At 32.8% G+C, this 18,272-nt stretch overlaps 3 protein-coding genes across 3 annotated transcripts; 1 reads left to right on the plus strand and 2 right to left on the minus strand.

Annotated features, from left to right (window-relative positions):
- Positions 1 to 2,387: 2,387 nt before the first annotated feature.
- LOC129951202 (seminal metalloprotease 1-like) lies at positions 2,388 to 3,535 on the minus strand. The gene is made up of 2 exons (XM_056063241.1): positions 3,246 to 3,535; positions 2,388 to 3,171 (listed from the first exon to the last, which is right to left on the minus strand). Exons 1-2 carry the CDS (start codon positions 3,478 to 3,480, stop codon positions 2,624 to 2,626), a joined length of 783 nt encoding a protein of 260 aa, XP_055919216.1. The 5' UTR covers positions 3,481 to 3,535; the 3' UTR covers positions 2,388 to 2,623.
- Positions 3,536 to 9,636: 6,101 nt separating this feature from the next.
- Positions 9,637 to 10,500, plus strand: LOC129950955 (trypsin beta-like). Its single transcript, XM_056062923.1, has one exon. The coding sequence runs from the start codon at positions 9,658 to 9,660 to the stop codon at positions 10,426 to 10,428; it is 771 nt and encodes a 256-aa protein (XP_055918898.1). The 5' UTR covers positions 9,637 to 9,657; the 3' UTR covers positions 10,429 to 10,500.
- Positions 10,501 to 12,876: 2,376 nt separating this feature from the next.
- LOC129952071 (trypsin beta-like) lies at positions 12,877 to 13,678 on the minus strand. The gene has a single exon (XM_056064498.1). The coding sequence runs from the start codon at positions 13,669 to 13,671 to the stop codon at positions 12,919 to 12,921; it is 753 nt and encodes a 250-aa protein (XP_055920473.1). The 5' UTR covers positions 13,672 to 13,678; the 3' UTR covers positions 12,877 to 12,918.
- Positions 13,679 to 18,272: the final 4,594 nt, after the last annotated feature.

An 18,272-nucleotide genomic window follows, 5' to 3' on the forward strand; every position in this document is an offset into this window, starting at 1 on the left:
ATCATCACAGATGCACAGTGCACAGCGTATAGCGCATATATTCAAAACGACTAAACGAGTAAATGCAGAACCACGACAACCATCAGCAGCACTCTTGCATTAAGAGCAGCTTATGACTGTAAGAATGGACTCTTTATACCTACAATCATATGTAGATGGCGCACAAGGAATTTGGCGGTGGCGGCGGGTCTCACTATGGGTATTTTATATACAAGTGCTTGAGAATGCTCTTGGTTCGGGTCCGGGTCCTGCTGATGTTCTCTGCACATGTACCTATCCAATCCTATACATAGAACTCTGTTTTCGTCCTTCGTGATATTCATTTGACAGTTGGAGGTTAAAAGTTTAAATGGAATTTGTATAGTTTTGTGATTTATGTGCCTGGTGGAAAATTTTAAACCAAGCACTGTGTGTTTTCTGGTCTGCCGTGATACTTTGACATTTTGGTGGTACATACTCAACTCATATAGAACGATATGAATTAGTTTGGTTGGATGGTTTTTGTAAATTTAGGGGAAGGATGGGTAAATCCTATTTTCAACGAGGAATGTGTACGAGTAAATTTTGTGATTTTGTTAGTTTCTTTTTATTAATTAATAAACATTCAAAATTTTGAAACTTACACTTTGTTAGATAAAGTATTATTACAGGAAAAGTTGTAAATTTATTACTGGAGAATCCAAATTATGCAGTTTATATAAAACTCGCAGCATTCATGCGTGGATTTTGCTGATTGGGGCGCATATTTGAATATTTAATTTAGTTTTTTTGTGTACTTTTGAAATTTGTGTATTTTGTATGGAGATTATGTTTTCCTTGTACATGTAGTGAAGTTTTAAAATTGTGTGCATACAAAGCCTTGAATTTGACTGACGTAAAGTAATTAACAGCAATAGGACCTTAAAGCGCTTTGCCTATAAGTCAATTGTACATAAGACCATGTAAAATTACTGCTAAAATTAATTATTTTCTAGAAAACAGGTATAAATATACCAAAATTGAGACTGGCGAGGCTGATGAAACAGACGAGAAAGAGAAGTGAGACAAACAAGACAAACTAGACTAAAAAAAACTAACGAGACTGTTAGAACTAACAATACTGAAAAGACTGACAAGATTGGCAATACGGACAAGATTGATAAGACTGATTATGGTGAAAACGATAATAGTTCATTCCTTTATTTCAATGTTGGCATACTCTTTGCAATGCAACATAGACTTAGCTTCTAGTGCGTCAATCGAAGCCAGCTCATCGTTATGTCGTTATAAGCATAAACCTCAACAAAGCTCCACACAAATAATTCAGAGACGTTAGGCCAACGTAAAATAAATTGTTCACCAAGCTTGTTACGCCTGCTGTGTGGCATGTGGTCTTGTTGAAACCACATGTCATGCAATCAAGTTCTTGCATTTTGCATTGTTATTATCGTACAGTAGAGTTCACTACCTTGCTGTAAGCTTCATTTTAGAAGAATACGGCTCAATCATTCCACCAGCTTATGCCAACTCCTCCAGAAATAAGCTAAACCAATATTTTGACAACGATGTAAATTTTCACCCAATTTTTCATGAGTATTTCCCCAAAAAATTTAGCGTTGTTGTACGTCGTTCGAATGTAGTTCTTGCACTTGTTGGATTTTGAAAGGATTCACTCCTTTATTCTTCGATAAAATGTTCCACGTAATAGAGTAACTTGTTAAAACAGTACAGTAAATTAAAGTTAAGGATTAGGGCCACGGCTATTTATTGGTAAAGTGCAATTTTATTACCAGGAACAAAACCCTGTCGATCAGTATTATTTCAGTACTGGGAAGAAACTTTGATTATTAAAAACGTGCCAGAAATAAAATGCAATGGTAAATGTAATGGTTTTGTAAATCAAGACATTTTCTATTTCAAAATTAAAAACAGCCTGTTGAAAACTAATCAGTTTTAAATCAATAAATAAGTAAGAAACAAAATAAATTATGTAACACAACAGTTCCTTGATCTTTAGGACCTAGTGACTTACAACTCTCAACCATCCCAGTCAGCGAGTTCTGTCAAAGAAAGATGAGACCCACAAGTTGTAATGCCAAATCTAAACGAAACTGTTTTTAGAAGTTTGGAAGTTTTTCAGTCCCCTGAAAATGATTTCTTAAATTAATTGCTACGTATATTGGGTGTGATTTTTATTTAGAAACCTTATCATTATAGGCTACGTTTTTGAATTTCTTTTTGCGTTTTATGGCTCATTAACCCACAAAAATCAATTAAAATTTCTTATCTTTACTGGTATAAATATTAAACACCTATAAGACTAACATATTTATCCGAAAACAATGGATTTGAATTCAAGAAAGTTCAAAACATGAACAATGTACCATGTGTTTATTAAACCACAGTACTAACAGAACCTGAAACAATTTTTTAAGATTTTTTGAACTTTTATATTTCTTCTAAAATATTAACATTGAAATCCAATCTTTAAACAGAAAAGTCAATAAAAAAACAAAACAAACAAACAAATCCTTATTGTCTTATCTCTCGAAATTAAAATCGAAAACATTAACTAATTTCATTAAATTATATAAATGTATTAACTATAGTATCACTAATCAAATCACTCGTAGTTACTTAGATCTCACTTTGTTTGAATTGGACATTTGTACATAATATTCAATTTGTCAATATCCTTAGAACTCATATCTCTCCTTTGGCCAATTTCAGCACTAGGATCAAGTATTGGAATAATTGTTTTCTCTCCGTTTTTCGAAAATGCTGTCGGTCCATAATGCATAACACTGCCATAATCATATTCAATACCAAAATCCTCCACAACCGTTGAATTGTAAATATTGAAATTACTCTCTTTGCCCGATGAGATATTTTCGAAAACAATTTTCACAAATTCATCACGATTCGAAGCACTTTGCTGATGATAGAAGCCCAGAGCGTGCAGAAATTCATGGACAATAGTAGCTAGCCGGAAGCAACCTTTATCCAGTTCGTAGTTTTGAAAATTCACAGTTTGTACTTTATTTTGGAATCCAACAGACGAATGACAACCTGTTGGCTGGCTTGTTATGTTTACGAAAGCAATTGTGGTCTCATTAGCTGGAATAAAGCGAATGCAGGATACTTCTTCAAGCATTTGCATTCCACGAAGGACGTGATTCTTGTGAGCTCCATCTATACATAATGTGAATAGTAACATTGCAGTTTAGAGTTTAGTTTTTAAACAATATTATTGTAGGTGAACTTACCGAATTGTCCTTCAGCGAATTTGTAGTAGACAACTTTGTTGGGCCAATGATATTTGCTAGAAATTAATCCATTGCGAGCCTTTCCCTCAATTGCTTCTCTTTGATCTTCCGATAGATCAATATCACCTTCGAAGAAGTCTCCTTGTTCGGGATCCTTCTCTACGGGAGTAGGATATCCCAATGTGAGACCTAGAATGGTTAAGGAAATGATAAGACCAATAATGATTGACTTCATTGTCAGTTGGAGTTTATGAGCAAATTGTTAAAATACTTTGCGAAATAAGGAATTTTAAACTAATTTGCTGATCATTTTAAAGGTACGTTTAGGGTATTTCCCCTCTTTAAAAAAGAGCTTTTTCTCTTAGCAAAAAGTAGAGATACGACGAAATAAATATTATTTTAATGCAAACCTTTATCTTATCGTGTTTTAATTCAAATATGTGCTAAAGCCATTGAAGGTTGTTAAAAGCCACTTGAAAACTGGACATTTGAAAGAAATATGGGTTTTTTAAAAGGTCTTTCAAAAAGATTAGATCGATCGATGATGGATTGGTTGATGAAGCAGTTTTGTTTTAAGTGTTCGTGTGTTTGACATTAGCAAAAAAGTGGATTAGGAGTTATCAGACATTTTTGAGTAGCTATCAAACACATTGGATTAAAAGTTCAAAAATCATTTTGTTCGTTTTTGAATAAGTCGAAAGGAAGTGCTTAGTAATCACAAATAATAAAAAGCTAAGTTATACAACAACAATTAAAGTGTAATCATTAAACAAATTGGTTATTTTACAATGTTCTTTTATCGCACTAGTTATATTGTGATTGATATTAGAAGTTTTATTTATTTATGATTGTTTTGTTATTTTTATGAATTCCTGGTTTAAGAATAGTTTTGATAAAATGTTGATACAGCGAAACTTTTGTAGAATATGTTTGGATTTTTTTAAATTTTGGTCCAGCTGTTTCTAATCACGCTTAATGCAAGCTGTTAACAAATAGTATAATTATTTTATGTATAGGCTTGGGCCCAAAGGCCCACATATTAGTTTTTGATGTACAAAATACTTCGAGAGGAAATACTGATATTAAAGTTAAAGGTGGAATGCTCGTTGTTAGCTATGCGAAAATTTGACGAGACATGTTCAAAGAGGCCGTCATTTTTATGGTGTGATAAGAATGGAGAAAAAAAGGATTATTCTTACCCTCTGTGAATTAGAATCAATGGAAATATTTTCTAGAAGAATTGGTGAGTCTAATCCCTGCTAAAAATAGTTTAGAAACAGAATATCAGTAAATCAGTGACTTCGTGGTGTTTTTGGAGGAGGTTGCAGATTAAAAAGTTGTAAACAATCTTCTTAAGGTCGTAAGAATTTATTATCACCCCAATTAAGACCGCGAAGTATATGTCTAAGAAATGTTCCTTTCATAGGTTAAGATGAGATTCCACAGATTATGAGACCAATTAAATACTAACGTATTTAAGCGGAGGTCTAACAAAGGTGGTATATAAAGATTAAGTGATATAGGCGTTCAAGTATTTTTCGTACCAGTGTTTGATAAAACCAAGAGATGAGTTGCATTAATAACGTCTTTGATAGTTAAGACAAATATTAAAGGCCCAAAGTGGCTCCCTTGAGGAACTCCTGAGTTTGCATAAATGGGATCGGAGATTGAGAACCTGAAAAAAAAATTCTTTACTGTCGGGTGTCTACGTATGATCTGAGCCCTAAAAAAATAGTTCTACAATGTAAGAGGGTCGTAGATAATGGTTTCGAAAATCTTTCAAATTGAAAAAATGCTTTACTGGGCATCTGTAGTTGATATTTTAATTTTTTGTCTTGTGTTTTATAACAAGAAAAATCAAGGAATCTTTCCAAAGCTTTTTGAACATGGCTAAAGTATGAGGCAAAAGTATTTGTAACAATTTCAGGGTCGGCAGACGTCAAATCAAGTAATTTTAATGTTGAAGATAAGCTATCAGATTTATGTTTAATGCTTAAAAATAGGTAGAAAAGGCTAAGATCCAAAATCAGGCTATATTACATTTTGTTGATGTGTTCGAGATATAGGAATTCACCAAAAAGGAAAATGCTGCATTGAGTTTGCTGATCAATTCATTAAAAATGTTGAAGTTAAAAGGTATTTTAACCGCGTTGACAGTTCAATTTAAGATCATAAGATATATTTTTGTTAAAAATTGAGTCTTGTAATCCTCAATTAAAACGAATAAATCAAAATCCTTCCCTGTTAGAAGTTACTTCACATTTTTCATATCATGCAAACTACGTACGTAACTATAATGCTGAATTAAATTCAATCTACCTATTTATATTTTTATATTAATAGAGGTTTACTATGAATTCTTTATGAAGATAAATTTGATAATTTATCAGTAGCGTACCTGGAAAACTTTTCAAAATAGGATAAAATTATATGAAATGAAACAAATTTCAATTTTGGGCTGATAAAATCTTTAATGATTAAAAAAGTACGAATGGGTTAATAATTTATCGTCATTCCAAAACTTTGATCCCTAACGTTAACTTTAATTTAAGTTGTTGGTTTCCCGTTTTAAAAGAAAAAAAACATAGTGTTTTTTTTTCTTTTGTTTTCTTTACTTTATTTCTTTATTAATATTTTATATAAAAGTACATTTTATTTTATATTCTAAAAGTGAGGCCGCTGTCTTCAGCTAGGCTGCACCTCACAGTTAGACTGTGGAATTAGAACTTGCATAAAAATAATATTTAACATCATTATATAGGTTATTTTAATATTACTTATTGTCTATGTTGCAATAAATGTGTAAACTGAACTTTCCCACGATTAAAGGTAACGGAATGCGCTTGTGGTATGTGTAGGGGAAAGGGGGTGTATCCATTTCGGACACGATTAGCAATGTATGCAAAAATGGCGTGGGAATCCGTTATGAGTGTGCCGTTAGCCAAAAGTGGAGTGACCGGAGTAACGGGTTTCGGTTTGCAGGTGGAGGCTCAGACGTAACATTTATACTTCGAAATATTCTACAACTATAATTTTCTTTTCTTAATTTGGAGGGAACAATTGCTGATTAACAATTTGGGTCCCTTCGTATCGATTTCAAAAGTTAAAGTTCAATATCAGAGGTGTTTGATAATTGCTTTTCAGGCATTTAAAACCCCTATACAATATTTTCAGCTACCTCACTGAATTGATAAAAAAATAAAATTTGCGTCATTTTAGTTTATATTTGGGTATATTTTATCTTCTATCTGTAAACGAACTTTATTTGTAATAAAAAAGATTGATATTTAGATATACCTACGTGTCGGTAGTTTTGATAAGAATAATAACAAATGTATTATAAATTTCAACGTTTTTATGGAGAATGGAATAAAACAAATTAACAATAAGTGGAGACTTTTTAACTTTAACAAATTTCCTGTACAGTACGATAAAAGAATGTTTAATTACACTTCAAATGCTAGGAATATATCGTTTAGCGGAAATTGAAAGCAACTTTTGTGAAATTGCGTCAAAATATTTGTTTTGTTTTAACAATTTTTCTAGAAATTTCTAATAAACAAGGAGCATACATTTTTCCGTTGTTAAAAACTGCCAAGGAAAATAGAGGAGCTACTTTGAAAAACAATTCCCCAAGTGCGGAAATTTGGAATTTTTTTTTAGTTATTAAGTTCGGACCAATTTGTAAAATTGAAGTTTTTTCAAGGTTCAGAACACTGTTTTTATTCGGCTATCTCTAGTACTAGCTGAGAAATAAATAAATTTAGTTTCCTTAAAATTAACATCCCGCTCTTAAAGAAGATAAATTTTTGGTTTTCAAGTTTATCCTAATTTTAATTTTGATATGTCAGTAGTACCCGTGGCATGATGGTTAGTGCGTTGGACTGTCATGCCAGAGGTCTTGGGTTCGATCCCTGCCTATGCCATCTAAAGTCTTTTCACGGGTACTGCCTCTTGCGAGGAATTGACAAATTCTCCAAGAGTAACTCTTGTCATGAAAAAGTGCTTTCTCAAATTAGCCGTTCGGAATCGGCATTTAAACTGTAGGTCCCCTCCATTCCTGACAACATTACTCGCACACAGGAATGGTTGAGAGTTGTAAGTCACTAGGCCCTGGTTCTTCATGGACTGTTGCGCCACCCAATTTATTTATTTATTTTATGTCAGTTTTTTAAAAAATTAAAAAATAGAAAATGATTTTATCTCCAAAACAATTTTGTGCAACGAAAAACAAAGTTTTTAACATCTTGTACAATTTTGTGAAAAATCGAATTGACAGTTTTTTAGAAAAAATATAAACTTAAACAAAAAATTAATAAAAGTTTGTACAAATTGATTTTCGACTCAAATATCTTTTCAAAACTTTGAAACATTGGCTTTAAACAATTTGTATTTATTTAAAAATATTGCTGTCAATATTAAGTAACATTTTGAGAAAAATAGAATCGACAGTTTTTTACTAAAAAAGATAAAAACTTCAAAGAAAATTTAACCAATGTTAGTAAAAATTGATTTTCGGCTCAAATGTCTTTTTGAAACTTTGAGATATTGGTTTAACACTACTTTTATCTTTTAAAAAATATTGTTCTCAACATTCGGAAAAATTGTAGAAAAATCTAATTGATAGTTTTTTAACAAAAAAATAAAAACCTAATATTTAAACTTGGTAAAAATTGCCTTTAAAAATATTGTCTTCAAACTTTTTTTGTTTCACTGAAAATATAGTTTTCGATATTCAATAGTTTTTATAAAAATCCAACAGTCCGTTTTTTCATAAAAAAATAGAATCTACAAAAAAAAATAGTACGCTAATTTGTTATAAATTGATGTTCGGTTCTTGATATCTCTCAAATAAATTTCATTCATCTTATTTGTAAACATTTAAGAAATGCTACTAAAATTGGTAAAAATTTGTTTTTGACTAAAAATTTATTTAAGAACTAAATTTTCAAACCAAACTATTTCTTTATATGAAAAATATTGTTGGTTATTTTAAATGTTTTAAGAATAATTCAGATGACAACACGAAATCCTACAAATTTATAGCAAGACAAATCGACAGACGGGATCAGAAGTTATCAGTGGGTCGCATTCCAGCATTTTTTTAATTTTTTTTTAAACTTTTAGGAAATTGGCTGACGGGTCAGTGCGAGTTGCATTTTAAATTCTTTATTTTATTTTAAAGAAATGTTTTTGGTATGCAGTTATTTAGTGCTTATAAATATACGTTTCACGTTTAAATTTCGTTAGGAAAATATTGACTCGTTTTTGAGATATCGCACTAATTAATATTTTCTAAAAAAAATAAAAAATGTCATATCTTCCCTGTACTTACTATTTTTGTTCAAGAGAGTATAGAAATGATTCAAATCTGCAAAAAAAACTTAAATATCCAAGTTTGACCTCAATCGATACAATGGTCTACGGATCATACATCGCAATGTTTGACTTAAATCTTCAGTTGGATATACGAACCAAGTTTTCACTAAGTGTCAGAAACATCATATGACGTTATATTATTCCAAAGTAAAATTAACTTTTCTAACTTAAAGTTTGGGAACTGAGCTTAGACCCATTTTATTTTATTTCATTCAATGGTTAGGATACTTTTTGTCACCTAGAACATTTTACGAACAAAAATAAGATTACTTCCTTAATAATTTCATCCAACAAAAATTAATATTGACAGTTGGTTACAAAAAGCAAACATTTTTACTAAAAACGTCAAGAAACCAAATTGCTTGATCCTCAATCATTAATTGCATTTTTTTCCGAAACAAATTTTCTATCTGTCATAAGTAGTCAATTTTTAATAAGAATGCTTGATGCTTTTGACGTATGCATCATGCATGAATGACAAAGCCATATTGGCGAAATCTATTTTATTTGTAGCCTCCATCAAGAAATTTTACGAGACATCTTTTGAAGAAAAAAAATTGATTGGTCTTCGAACCACAACCAGCCGACTTATGAATGACCATACTACCAATAGTGAATACCCTTAAGATAATCAAACTACATTACTTTGTGCTTAGCTGCCAATTACTTTCGCTATCAGTTTTTCATTCAACTTCAAGTTCCTGATAATTTTAAAATATCAATACACGGATACTCTAAGCAATGATTGTGTTTAAAAAGTTGTTCAAAATTCCATAAGATTATACTATCGTAATCTTCTACATTCCCATAAGCGTTTTGTCGAAATTCGCATATCGCACAGTCAAAACCTGTCAAACACTCGTCATTTTATGTCAGATTTTATCAAATAATTTGACTGTGTCTAGCAGATATTTTCAATTGATAAAGTAACACTCAAACCATAATGTTGTGGTGGTTTAATCTGATTTTTAGACGTTCCCAGAAACGAGTATAAAAGTCCAAGCCAAATCTCTAGTTGACATTAGTAATCAAAATGTTCAAGTTAGTAGTACTCGTTTCATTGGTCGCCTGTGCCTTGAGCTCAGCTGTGACTCAAAGTCTCCTTCCCCAGTTGGATGGACGCATTGTCGGAGGCGAGGAAACAAGCATCAGTGAATTCCCATACCAACTTTCACTGATGAAATACGGATCCCACTCTTGCGGAGCCAGTTTGTTGAGCCCAACCATTGCCGTGACAGCTGCCCATTGTGTTGTTAGTGCATCTGCCAGTTCATTGACCATCCGTGCTGGATCCAGCTCAAACAAGAGCGGTGGAATTGTTGTCAAAGTTGCTGCCTTGAAATACCATCCTCAATACAAATCCAGTAACATGCAATACGACGCTGCTGTCCTTAAGCTCGCCGAGGCCCTTCCTCTTGGAGATACCATCAGTACCATTCAATTGGTTAAGAAAGCTCCAGTTGAAGGAACCAAGGCTATTGTCAGTGGATGGGGTACCGAATACTCTGGAGCTTACTCCATTCCTACTATTCTACGTGCTGTTGGTGTTAAGATTGTCAGCCAACAAGTTTGCTCATCAAATGCCTACAGTTACGGAAGTGACATCAAGCCAACCATGATTTGCGCCACCGCAACCGGAAAGGACGCATGCCAAGGTGACTCTGGTGGTCCATTGGCTGTTGAAGCTGGTCTTGCTGGTATTGTTTCATGGGGCTATGGATGCGCCGCAACCAACTACCCAGGAGTTTACTGTGATGTTGCTTCAGTTCGCTCATGGATCCTCCAAACTGCAAGAACTTTGTAAACATTTTGATTTTAAAATCAAAAAAACAAATTTAAATGAAATAAATTATAATTTTATTTAATTACAATGCAATACTTGTTAAATTATTATTCTTTATATTTATTGATAAATATTGAAAAAAAAAACACACACATTCTGACAGGCTGCTACTGTCAGATGACATTACACCAGGTTCTCACGAGAGATATGGGTAAAGTGGGATAACAGCTTGTGCTAACTGTCAAATTACTAAAATTTCATTGGCTGGAAGGAATTCATACAACCTTAAGATAAATAATATTTATAATGCAAAAAACTTTAAGCCTTAGAAAAATAGGATCAAAGGTCGAAATAATTAAATAATATTTATTGTCACCTAAGTAAAACGTCAAAAGTTCTTAAAAGTTCGCAATATCTTTTCTTAAAAGAACACTGCCAAAATCATATAACAACAGAGAAACACAAAAGGCCACATAGCCACATAAATATATCTCTTCCGAATCCCCTCTAATTAGCCAAACCATGGCATAGTTCGTTCTGACCTTCAATGATCTTACTATACAAAAATTCCTTTAGCTTCTCGAAATATCAGAACTTTGTGTTTACAATAGACGTCTTTAACTTCAACTTTTAACGACGAACTTGCTCAACGTTTGGAAAATTCATAACTCCAGCAAAAAGATCTTAACATTATCTTCCACCTTACTTTTGAACTCTGTGCAAATCCAGGTGAGCAAGTGCGAAATACTTGCTCAAGAATCACTTAGTCCGCAAACCCTGTAAGATACCAACTATTTTAAGAACTTTAAAAGTAAAATGCTAAAACGACATAGCAAGTAATTAAGCTAGCTAATTGCGGCATATCTATGCATAAAGATTTTCCGGTAGGAAAATTAATAATCGAGAAGTAAAAGAACTTTTTTTTTACCTGAAATGATTTGAAGGGACTTGTCTAAATGTCAAATTTTAGATTGACTTTCTTGGAAAAATATAATTTCTCCTCAAACTGTCAATCAAATGTGACATGGGACAAGTTAAACACTTGCGACATCTTTATGTGGGTGTGGGTAAGATTCCGGTCGGTAAGGAAGTTTAACTTAAGGTAAGTGCGCAATAGCTACAAAATTAAAAACATAGATAAACTAAAACACATCAAACTGCTAAATTATAACATAAATTGATTATTAAATAAGAAAATGTTAACAGAATTTTTCCATGTTGTAAATTTCTTTGATATTTTTTTACCCACATTTTATATAAAAACCGATTTCTTGTCGAAAATTTTAAGCTGTTCTGGATAACAGCTGAAAAGAGAAGAGAAATTTGGTATCGATTAAAAATATCAATTTAATGAAATTTCAATCCTGTCTTGTTTAATTCTTCAAGGAAATTTTGAAAAGTAAGACTATAATGATTATATGTCATAATACACATATATAAAAAATATATGTCTTAAGTCTCAAAATATCCCACACTAGACTAGCCAGCGTTTGCAAAGAATTATTTGTATACAGAAATTACGCTATCAGAGCTTAAGTTAGTAGTACGCAAATCAAAGGACAACAGAGCCACAGAAAGTGAAAGTCTTAAAAAAGTTTATAATAATATTTCAATAATCTTAACAATTTTCAAAAAATAAAGGGGAAAAATTGTAACAATAGAACTCTGCTATTAAAATATTCATCAAATTCTGAGATGTCGTTTATAAGTACATGAGTTGATAGTCAGTTTGTTCTCAGCGAATTTCAAATGAGTTTTCGAAAACGTAACTCAATAGTTAACTAAATTCTTACTTTTACGAATAATAATAAGGCTGATATGCACCTGAGAAACGCAGTCAATTTCCATCAGCATTTGACGCAATAAATAGAAAAGCTCTGATTTATTAATTGTACCAAGATGGCCTGTCGAAGAAGTTTGGAAAAGTTGTTGAGGGGCTCTACAACTTGACCTTAGATGCGATAAGAAATTTTAAATATCTATTGGACAAGTTTCTAACTTCTGTACGACTAAAGCAAGTAGATAATCTATGCCCTTTAAACTTGTGCTTGTTCATCAAGGACGTATTGATATTTTTTCCGTGTGGAACAAACCTTAATAACTTTTAAATCAAAATGTTTATGTATGTTATATGCAATTACTGAAAGCAAGTATTAGCCGTAAAAAGGAATTCTTTAGGTGATTCAACATAAGTTTTGTTTTTGTTTTAGTGCGTGGAATCACTCTATCAAACATTTTAGCGAAAGTATAAACTTTTATTTTTTCCAACACCACATTTAAACCCTGCGTTAAATTTACCACAAGGGCATTAAAAACGCGCTCTAAGTGACTGAATAAAATCGTTCTCGTGGATAACAACTCGGCAATGAAATGCGGAACTGAATTCCTTAAGTTTCAGAGAGTAATAAGTCTCCCATTATTATTTCCAGAAATAAATACATTTTACTTTTTTTTTTATTATATGCAGACTTTATTTCTTAAATTCTTGATTTTTTTAAAACATGTTTTGATTTAATCTTCAAACCTACGAACAGATTCTAAGATCCATTTGCGAATTACATTAACATCAATATAAACACCTGGGTATTCTATATAGCCACATCCAACTCCCCACGCAACAATACCAGCTAGACCACCATCGACTGTCAATGGGCCACCTGAATCACCTTCGCAAGCGTCTTTTCTAAAGGCAGCAGCGCAAATGTTTTCCGATTTGATCTGTTTTCCATAACCGTACGGCAGAGATGAACACTTTTCCTTGCTGATAATTCTTACCGAAGCAGCTCGTAATTGAACTGGCAATGATGTTCCTTCAGATCGATTTGTGCCCCAACCACTAACCATAGCTTTGGTTCCATCAGCTGGAGTTTCTTCAACCAATTGAATCGCATTGATAGTTGATCCAAGAGAAAGTGGAGTTTCTAGCTTGATGACAGCAACATCGATTTTGGGATGGAAGACATAGTTTACAACATTGACAACAACTCCACCACTGATTCTGGAGCTAGATCCAGCACGAACTGACAGTGAGCTGACAGGTTCACCGACAACACAATGACCAGATGTCAAAGCTACTTGCGGAGTTAACAAAGTTGCCCCGCATAAATGTTCCCCATCCAGCATGAGTGAAAGTTGATATGGTACTTCGCTGATGCTTATTTCCTTGCCACCAACAATTCGTCCATCCAGATGAGGACGACTTTGAGAAAGGGGTGACCCCAAGGCACAAGCGACCAATGAAACGAGCACTACAAACTTAAACATTTTGTTTTCTTCTGTACATATTCCATGTTTCGAATCGGGCTTTTATACTAATTATGAAAACTTCAAGACTAGAGATAACGAATGGTTGAGTGTTTTTATCAATTGGAGTGAGTATGAATAGATTGGGACTGTTTAAAAGGAAAATTTGCTGATATAGATCTTATGAGAAAATTAAAAATAATAATTCGAGCTGGCAGACAGTTAGCTATCTAGGCTTGATAATAATCAGTCTGGTAATTCGAACAAAAAAATATAACCACAATCTTCAAATGCGGACACTAAATAAAGTTTAAGGTTTTCGATTTAAAGAATGCTTAGCTGTTTTTGGTGCGGGAACGAAGTGTTTGGATATCAAGTAATGGAAGAAATATTTATAAGCTATTCGAACCTTCTTTTTCAAAAGAGCTATAGTCGACCGAATAAACTTAGCTTTTTATGTACGAGTGTGTATGTCGAAACGGTTTCACCGAAAAAAATTAGTTAGAAATCATAAGGCCAACGCAGACTTCCTTACAATCATAACAACACATAAGAGTGGAAAAATTATTTTCACAACTTTATGTCTAAAATACTAATGCAAAGAACAAGAGTTAATTGTTTTAAGGTTCCTGTTATATTTTGCCAGGATTCCCAAATTATGCTATCGAAACGAAAAAAAAAATTAATCGAAAATTCCAAATAAACTTGACTAATAATTAGATTAAGGTTTTTTTGAGGAAATTTAAATTGTATGGAAATTAAAAGTTAAGAAAAACAAACATACAATCTTAATGTAAATAATTTGTGCTATCATTTCCACCTAAGTCCAAAAATTATAGATTACTGGATAAAGCAAATTTGGTAAACAACGTTAACAACTTGTGTCTCTTATCTATGCTGTATTCTAATTTATTTACACTTAAACTTCGGTCTTTCGAATGCTTGTACTCTTGTAAGTTATCAGTTGTAATATCGAAGACTTAAAAAAATAGATTGTGTGGATTTCTTGTAGTCTTTGGTCAGATATTTCCATTGAAAACACAAAATAAAAAGTTTGTAAACATTTCAAAGTAAAAACAGTACATACGAGTATGTAGCAGATATACATAGAAAAACACTATAGGCAATAAGAAGTCCAAGACCTTTCGTAACTTTATCTACAATCCATCAGTATTATGTCAATCTTTTGCCTTTAAGTCTCTGATTCAATTTTTTGGAACACGTTGGGTATTTTAAAACTTAGTACTACAAACCGAAATACCACAACCAAATCCAATATCTACTAAACGAAGTCCCACAATAAAATTTTGAAAACAGTAATACAAAATACACGTAATTCCTTAAAACCAAAATTTTAAAAAAGAATTTCATATTAGAAATTCGTAAACACCAATATCCAAAATCAAAGATACGTAGACCCCGAAAGAAAATTCCAACAATAAAATTGCTTGCAACCAAAAACCATAAACCATAAATAAAATCAGCAATCTAAGATCGAAAATCCTCACGCGAAATTTCAAAACCAAAATCAAAAAATGTTAGATCTTGAAAACAAATTCGAAATTTAAACACGAAATATCGAAAATAAAAGAAAAAAAAGATATATCCCAACCAAACACCTTCAAGACAAAAATCCCAATAACCAAAATTTGAAACGTTTAAAAACCCAAGACAAATTTAAAAACTAACAAACAAAATCCCCAAAGACATGTATATACATTGCCAAATTACTAAAAACCACAATTCACATTCGCAAAACTTAGACATTTAATCCATAGATATGCAGATAATAGATATTGAAATCAAAACAGCAAAATCACAAAACGAATGTCCATAAAACAACTTCCGAAGAATTGTTTTTTTTTAAAACAAAAGACGGAACAAAAATTTCAAATGCCCTTAAAAAGATCACATTCCTCAAAAAGAAATTAATTAATTCAAAACTTTCTAACATCTTAAAACTGCAAAACGAAACTCGCAGTTCTTAAATTCTGAGAATGAAAATCTTCTAGTTCAAAGTTTAGAAAACCAAAGCCCAACACTAAAATTCCAAAAACAAAATTTTAAAAACCAAAACCTTGAGATCAAAAATCATCAAGTAAAATTTATCCCAACAACTATGTATGTTTTTTTTTTGTCAAAATGAATATTTCATTCGGGTTTTGACATAAGTATAAGCAATGACACATTGCCTATTCTTGTTGAGATTACCCTTACGGGTAACGTGAGCATGCGTTTTCTGCCATTCCAACAAACTTGTCAAAAGCTTATGTAAAATTTTTTCAGTTTCTATATTTGTCATTCATTTTTTTTGTAATTTTTGAAGTTGCAAGATTTTATATTTTCATAAATTTTAAAATTATTGTATTTTAATGGACCCTAAGAATATTGATCTAAAAAATCTTTGTTGGCCTTAATTTGTTTTCAATTCTATACAATTCATATAGCATATACATACATTTCTCTTTATTAATGAAAAGCATTCCAATAAAATTTTGAAGATTCAAGAAACATTTTTCTAATATTTATGATTTCCGAAAAAAATTCCTTCTACACGAGCAAGAAAAATTTCAACTTCTATTCCGTGTTCCTTTGGGGAGAGATAGGAATAGAAACCCATGTTAACTCATAAAAGTAAACACATACATCATTCTTAACTATCAATTTTGAAATTTGTTGCAATCTGTAAAATACGAAGAAGAAACACAAAAATAAAAACCCTTTTCAAGATTTCATATCTCATCACCTTTAACATTTTGCTTATCCCATAAATCCAGAAACGAAAAATTCGAAAGTCGAAATCAATTTAAGGATTGCTGTTATACAGTTGTGTAGGTGTAGGACTCATATATGTCAGTATACGAGTACATAAGCCCCAAAGGATTATATTAGCTTTAGCACCATATTTTAAAGCAAACATAGAGCGAGAGTCCCTTAAAAAGGATCAGATCTATAAACAAGCGTTGGAGTACATGGTAGGTCGCTCGATGATGTGGTACCTTTATACGAAGAGTATACAAACGTATATTGAATCGCTGCGTGTAAAGGTCCCATCAATCTTGACTAAGTATAAAATGAAAGCAAAAAGAAATAATAATAATAAAGAACAATCAAGGTCCGTATCCCCTGTGAAACGAATTTTTCAACTATGACTCGCAGAATCAATCCATAAAATAAGTCTGAAGGCTTATTTCACAGAACAATCTTCGTTTTCTTAAATTGTTTTTTTTTGTTCCTTGGCCAACAAAAGCGAAAGACTTCGTCGTCGTCGAGGACGACGCAACGGGAGAGCAAAAGGATAAAACCAAAAACCAACAAAACATCCATTCAAACCATATTACGTTTTTCCAATAATAATTCTTTCATTTTTCTAACTTGTGTGTACTTCAAGGATTTCGTTATCGTTGTCGTTTTCGACATCGACATCGACGACACGACGTTATGTCCCTTTCATATTTGCCCTTTTGTGAGAGGTGGGAGTTTTGTTGGTTTGTGGAACCCTCTGCCTGCGGTCTATACACTCTTTCAAGCCATCAACATCATCGACACTGTATACACCAGTCGATTGCCAAAGGATAATACTATGTGGCGCTGTTTGGTCAGGCATCAAAGGGGCTATATGTACCTCTTCACTACTCCCTTTCACGTCCACGTTATAAGAGTACATATTGGCACAAACAATATTTCACCGCAAAGATCATAAATCTCCGGCATCAGAATCAATATTTTTCCAACAACTGAAGAGCCCACATACTTTGTATCTATCTACGAGTACCTATGCCAACTTGTAGTCCTCCATCATCCTCATCCTCAAAGTAGTCGTATAGTAGTTTGCCACAGTTCTGAGTCGAAAACTCGAATCGAAATCACTTTAAGAGCTATACCCAAACCATAAGAGAAGTGCGGTAACGTTTTTCTGACCAGAGAACGTAATCCTTCTGCTAATCCCTAAATCCTTATCCATATACAACACGAGCTCGAGCATGACAGTGTGACTGATCTGGGCTGGGGTTGCAGGCCTTGAGTAAACGCGTTATTTCGTTTGCATCCTTCTTTATACTCGTATACATTCCTTTTAGTCCCACCTGACTCCTGGAAGCCATGACCAGACCATGAGTGGATGGAGGAGGCTAGAGGCTAGAGGATTGTTATTAAGTGGGAGTTTGTGGAAAATCATGGAGACGACGACGACGGGCGAAGAGCTTATCTGGTTCTGGAGCTCTGAACGAGTTGTAGATGCATAAACTGTAGACGTAGAGTATTGAACTTATTTATGGCAGTGAATGAAAGAGATTACTGCTGGAGCTTGGTTTGGTTGGTTTTACAGACGCAGACGGATATGGAATTGGAATATGCGGCAAGGTTTGAGTTCGGTTGCCATTTCTGTTTCAATTTCGGTTAAAAGCCGCCAAAGCTTTCAGCTGATTTACTTCGAAAGTAAGTTTTTTGTGTGATGTGAGAAAAGAGTTTCAACGCCACCGCCTCCATTCTCTTCTTTTTTCTTATTTTTGTTTGAAGGACGAAAACTACCTAAGGAAGGATAAGGCTCAGAAGCAGAAACATCAGGGAAGTGTAAATGGATATGGTGTTTTGTGTTCAAGTACACCAACCTTTTTCTAGGG

This window comes from Eupeodes corollae, chromosome 3 (assembly GCF_945859685.1).
Source record: "Eupeodes corollae chromosome 3, idEupCoro1.1, whole genome shotgun sequence".
NCBI classification, from domain to species: Eukaryota; Metazoa; Arthropoda; class Insecta; order Diptera; family Syrphidae; genus Eupeodes; species Eupeodes corollae.

Bases quoted from the DNA above. Each gene is read 5' to 3' on its own strand.
- LOC129951202 (XM_056063241.1), bottom strand. From the start codon at position 3,480: ATGAAGTCAATCATTATTGGTCTTATCATTTCCTTAACCATTCTAGGT. The intron at 3,172-3,245 runs GTAAGTTCACCT...CATTATGTATAG, and splicing joins ATTCGCTGAAGGACAATTCG to ATGGAGCTCACAAGAATCAC.
- LOC129952071 (XM_056064498.1), bottom strand. From the start codon at position 13,671: ATGTTTAAGTTTGTAGTGCTCGTTTCATTGGTCGCTTGTGCCTTGGGG.
- LOC129950955 (XM_056062923.1), top strand. From the start codon at position 9,658: ATGTTCAAGTTAGTAGTACTCGTTTCATTGGTCGCCTGTGCCTTGAGC.